The sequence below is a fragment of the Monodon monoceros genome, unplaced genomic scaffold, assembly GCF_005190385.1.
Source record: "Monodon monoceros isolate NGI ecotype Baffin Bay Population unplaced genomic scaffold, NGI_Narwhal_1 Super_Scaffold_22, whole genome shotgun sequence".
Taxonomy (NCBI): Eukaryota; Metazoa; Chordata; class Mammalia; order Artiodactyla; family Monodontidae; genus Monodon; species Monodon monoceros.
This window is the reverse complement of record NW_021703779.1, coordinates 72644432-72650431: the sequence shown is the minus strand read 5'-3', so window position 1 is coordinate 72650431 and position 6000 is coordinate 72644432. Positions and strand designations below refer to the sequence as shown.

At 37.5% G+C, this 6000-nt stretch overlaps 1 protein-coding gene across 1 annotated transcript in view; it reads left to right on the top strand.

Moving 5' to 3' along the window:
- The window catches only part of CHM (CHM Rab escort protein), a 193235-nt gene that overhangs the window by 13517 nt on the left and 173718 nt on the right, over positions 1 to 6000 (top strand). Inside the window, exon 2 of the mRNA XM_029240204.1 lies at positions 764 to 947. Coding sequence (XP_029096037.1) covers positions 764 to 947 — 184 coding nt within the window. The remainder of the gene's footprint in view (positions 1 to 763; positions 948 to 6000) is intronic.

Here is a 6000-nt window from a genome sequence, read left to right as displayed (position 1 = left end):
CGCTTTTAGCCGCGGCTCGCGCCCGTCTCTGGGGTTCGCGCTTTTAGCCGCGGCTCGCGCCCGTCTCCTGAGTTCCTTTAAGCAGCGCTCTTAAACCCCTCTCCTCGCTCACCAGGAAACAAAGAGGGAAGAAATAGTCTCTTGCCTCTTCGGCAGGTGCAGACTTTTCCCCGGACTCCCTCCCCGCTAGCCGTGGTGCACTAACCCCTTCAGGCTGTGTTCAAGCCGCCAACCCTAGTCCTCTCCCTGCGCTCTGACCAAAGCCCGAGCCTCAGCTCGCTGCCCCGCCCGCCCCGGCGGGTGAGCAGACAAGCCTCTCGGGCTGGTGAGTACCGGTCGGCACCGATCCTCTGTGCGGGAATCTCCCCGCTTTGCCCTCCGTACCCCTGCTGCTGGCTCACCTCCGCGGCTACGAAGCTCCCCCCTCCGCCTCCCGCAGTCTCCGCCTGCGAGGGGCTTCCTAGTGTGTGGAAACCTTTCCTCCTTCGCAGCTCCCTCCCACTGGTGCAGGTCGCGTCCCTATTCTTTTGTCTCTGTTTTTTCTTTTTTTTCTTTTGCCCTACCCAGGTACGTGGGGAGTTTCTTGCCTTTTGGGAGGTCTGAGGTCTTCTGCCAGCCTTCAGTAGGTGTTCTGTAGGAGTTGTTCCACGTGTAGGTGTATTTCTGGTGTATCTGTGGGGAGGAAGATGATCTCCGCCTCTTACTCTTCCGCCATCTTCCCAGCACCCCCCACAAATGCTTTCTTTTTCTTGATTTCTTGTAGGAATTGAAAGACTGCTCGGTAGGTGTCAGACTTCTCCGGAGGGATCGAATCAGCGCATGTCCCCGGCGCGGGCTGCCCCAGGGCCGCAGCTCCGCCGTTTTGGGTCTGTGCTTGGTCAGCTCGGCCGGCCCCCACCACACCTGCAAGCTGCAGCAGCTGCTCCCCTACATAGATATTATTAACAGTATTTTCTCCCATGAGGAAGAAGTCCATAGATACTAAATTTATTAGTATGTTTGATATTTCGTGTGGGTCAAACTGAATTACAATAATTGTCAATTTAAAAACAGTCTTTTTATCTATACTTCTTGGAATTTCCCTAAGCTACTTCACTGGCAGTTTTTTTTCTTTTTAAGGTAACCTCTAAAAAGTAAATATAAGATATAAACTTTTAACTTATAATTTAATAGGAATGAACAAAACTACTTAAACCTGCGTTGAAATTTAATTTCTGTCTAATTTTGTGATGTCACTTTGAGCAGCTGTGACATGAGTTAAGTGGGTCGTTTTACCTTTGCGTTGCTCAGTCTAGTCAGTTCTGTACCTAATGTTGTTTATGCTTTGTTTACGGTGGTACAGAAGGTCTGTACATAGGGTTGTTTAAATAGTAAAGGATGTGGCTCTCTAAAAGCTTCTTATACTCACAAGTTTTTCCTTGCCAGTAATTCTACTTTATTCCTGAAAAAAAGAAGTTATTCTTTATAAAAAGTCGCAGTAAATTTTCTAGTTGTATGTAATTTTCTTTCCATTCTGGTCTTCACTAGTTATAAATAACACATGAAATGACTTTCAAGGTAGAAAGCAGGAATCCATTTTGAAATGTTCTATAAAATAAAGAGTGATTTATGGTTTCATATGATTTGGGCTGAAAGCACTCAGGCTTTGCCAGGTCATCAAAGTCCTGTCAGGGGAATCTATTATATATTGTTTGATATGCTGGGAGTGGTGTAAGTATTTAATGTTTATCTTATGTAAGTATAGTGTTAGGAAAAATCAATTCCAGATACTAATACAATTTTAAGAATAGATCATAGAGTGCTAACCTAAATATTGTAGTTGTAAGTGATGAGGTTCAACATTAAGGATTTGGATTAAAAGGGGATTTTGAAAAATGAATAAATAATGGTTTCATTCCTATAAAATATTTTAGATAAGATTCTTGAAAATGCTAATTTCATACCTTTTTGGGCTTGATTTTAGCTTAGCTTCATTTGATAGTGAAACATCTTTATTTTATCTAGACAGGTTTTGGAAAATCATAGAGCTGGGACTATGTGTTTGTTATATGATCATATAACATTCTATAAGCTTCTAATATATTTTTTCTAGTTGCCAACTTTATAACAGAACCTCAACTGAGAAGGACATAATGTAACAAACTTCAGTTTCCCCTGTTACAAGCTGTTATGAAATGCTAATATAATACCTAGTATTTACCTGTGTTTGATAAAAATGACTTGCCAGTAAAAGTTGATGATCTTGCATCAGATTTATACATTTTTCCTACAATCCTTTGGCAGAGTTCTTTGAAACAGCCTCACTAATGAATTTAATGATGTGAAATGTTTAAATGATATTAAGTATTTGATGAACTTCTGTAGCATACATCTGGAAAAGCCCTATAGTGTACGTATAGAAAAGGCTATTGGACTTCTTTTCAAGAAACTATTTTAAGTTGTTAGATCTTTGAGGATAACTTAAGTCAATAGTAAACAAATGGTAGTTTTTTTCCCTTCAAACAGCTTAAGTATAACTTCAGGTAACTTCAGATTTGTTATTGAAGGGGTAGGAAGAGAAGGGAAGAGAACCAATATTTATTGAATGTCAGCGACATGCTAGGAGATACTGTGTAAGGTGTTTTATATCATTTTTTAACCTATTCCTCCGTATATCCCTATGAGATATATTATTAGCCCTATATTACAGTTGAAAACATTGTACTTGTATATTTGTACTCAGATTTTTTACAGTGTGTTTCCAGTGTAATGCTGTGTGACTTAACCCTGATTATTTGTTTCTAACTCATGTCTGGCTTTCCCTTGTGGGAGAGACTGTATAATTCATTGTAATAAGCCTATATATGTTCCATATAAATGCCTCACAAGGATGTTGTGTGAATTTGAGTAATGATTCAGAAGCTAAGTAGTTCACTTTTTATGGTGCCAAGTGTTAAAAAAAAAAAGGCTTTATTTTGAAATTAGTCAAGGGTTTAAAAGCTATTAAAATTGAGCTTATAAATATTAATTTAAACAAAACAAGCAGTTAGTTGTTTTACTTATTTTGCTAAATTATAAGTAAGACCAAAAAGTTTAATTATGTTAACTTTTCCTAAATAAGAATTAAAAAAAAATGAAACCTAAAGCTCCAGTTTTATGCAAACTCATCCTTCGTGCTGTGCCTAGAGTTATTTTTCTGAAACACTGATTAGATCTTGTTCTTATGGCTAAAATCTTAGACTCCCTGTTGCTTACAGGTTCAAGTTCAGACTCCACAGTTTGGCTCCAACCACTCTTTTGGGCATCACTTTTTGGTACTCTCTTCCTTCACCCTTTGCCAAGAATATTCCCTTCCACTTTCCCTTTTCCTTCAGCTTTTTTCTTCTACACTTTTCAGTTGTGTTATTACAGATCTGAAAGACCCAGCTGGTTAGTGTCCCCTGCTCCTTGGAGCTTTCCATGACTCACCTCTACAGAGGGAATGCTTCTTTCCTTTGTGTTCCTCTAACAGTTTTAATTACCTTTATTATTTCAGTCCCTTTAAATTCTTATTCTTTAGACTCTGAGCTCTTTTAGGCTAGGCATTGCCTTTATCTTTTTTTTCCTCTCACTACCTATCACAGTCTGTTCTATCCCTCTCTCTCTCTTCCCTTTCCCCATTATTGTATGTATTTCTTCTTTTCTTTCCTTAAACAGGTATTTATAGAGAATCTACTATGTGCCTCCTCTGTTCAAGGAACTCGGTGTTTATTGAATGGGTGGGAAGAAATATGAAATCCTGGCCAGGAAGACATTATTAACTGTATTATTAGTCTGTCGTTCTAATCATTCTAAGCATGAAGATATCTTCTGTTCAACACATATTTGTTGAAAACCTACCACAAGCGCTGCTTTACTGGGGATTCAGTGGTGAATAAAATATACACAGCCCCTGCTCTTATGAAGCTGACATTCCAGTAGGAAAGTCAGTTGTGGCCACAAAGAGACAGGGAACCCAACCTTGTAAAGTCAGACAAATTGTCCAGACCTCTATGTGTCTGTGGCTTCTTTGTCTATAAAACTGTGTAGCATTATATAACATTAAAGTGTATTGAAAATGCAGCACTTCAAAGGATCTAGAATGGCCAAGACAATATTTAAAAAGAATGAAGTTGGAGGACTTATTCTACCTGATTTTAGGACTTAACCGTAAAATGTACAATAATCAAGACAGTGTGGTAGTGGCATAAGGATAGACACATGGATTAATGCAACAGAGAGTCCAGAAACAGACCCACACTGACATGGTCAATTGAGTTTTGATGAAGTTACCAAGGTAGGAAATAGTCTTCAATAAATCATGCTGGAATAATTGGATATCGACATTAAGAGAGGTACCTAAACCTTTTCCTCATAACATACACAAAATTTATGTCAAAACAGATCATTGCCATATGGACACCAAAGGGGGAAAGGGTGGGGGTGGGATGAAGTGGGAGATTGGGATTGACCTATATACACTAATATGTATAAAATAGATAACTAATGAGAACCTGCTGTGTAGCACAGGGAATTCCACTTCGCTGTACAGTAGAAACTAACACAGCATTGTAAAACAACTATACCCCAATAAAAACATAAAACAAACAAAAAAAACCCAGATCATTGGCCTAAATCTAAGAGCTAGCACCGTAAATCTTCTAGAAGAATTTAGGAGAAAATCTTTGTGACTTTGAATCAAGTAAAAGTTTCTTACATAGAATACAAAAAGCATGAATCATAAAAGAAAAAATAGTAAGTTGGACTTCATAAAGATTAAAACATTAGCTTATCAAAAACACAGGAAATGAAAAGGTAAGCCATTGATAAAGAGAAAATACCTGTAAGGCATATATTTGAAAAAGGACTTGTATCCAGACAATATAAAATTCTCTTACAACTCAATTATAAAGCAATCCAATAATAAAATGAGAAAAATACTTGAATAGATACCACACAAAGGAAACTATATGGATGGTCAAAAAGCACATGAAAAGATTCTCAGCGAAATGCAACTTAAAACCACAATGAGGTGCCACTATACCCACACTAGAGTTGGTAAGATTTAAAAGACTAAAAATAAGAAGAATTGGTGACAGTGTGGAGCAACTGGAAATCTCATACAGTGCTGGTGGGAATGCAAAACTATATAGCCATTTCAAAAAATGAAGTTTCTTAAAATGTTAAAATACACTTACCATATGACCCAGCAATTCCACTCTTAGGTATTTATCTGAGAGAAATGAAAACATATGTCCACTGGAAGACTTATACATGAATGTTCATAGTATCATTATTTCATGATAGTCCCAAACTGGAAACAATCCAAATGCCCATCAACTGATGTACAGATAAAAAAAGAAAATGATGATATACAATGGATTAGTAACAACTAGAAAGAATGGAGTGCTGATACAACAACATGGATGAATCTCAAAAGTATCATATTAAGTAAAAAAATCAAGAAAAAATTATATATACTGTTCTGTATGATTCCATTTACATGAAATTCTAGAAAAGGCAAATCTGGTTTCCTGGGGCATGAGGAAGGGATGAAGATTAATTACAAAGGGGCTCGAGGAAAATTTGGTGGTGATGGAAGTGTTCTAAAATGTGATTGTTGTGGTAGTTGCATGACTGTACATTTACTAAAATTTATTCACAGTTAAAAAAAAAGCATGAAGATGATAGGCCCTTACCATTTAACACAGAAATAGCCTATCAGTTTCACGAACTTGAGGGGATGTCTGGATGGAAATATTAAGGGAAAACACAAATGATAATCATTTTGGTTTTATGTAATTTGAACTTAAATCATGTTTAGTATTGAAATCTGTCCTTGGTTTTGCCTTGTCAGCAGAGACATGACTCCTGACTGTGTTGATCGCAACCGTGGGAATAACCACATGCCTATTTGCCTATCCAAAGTAACAGCTAATTTGATCCAAATAGAGGAGGGTAATTTTATTATTGTTTGCTATTGGAGTTGGCATCTGGTAAAAA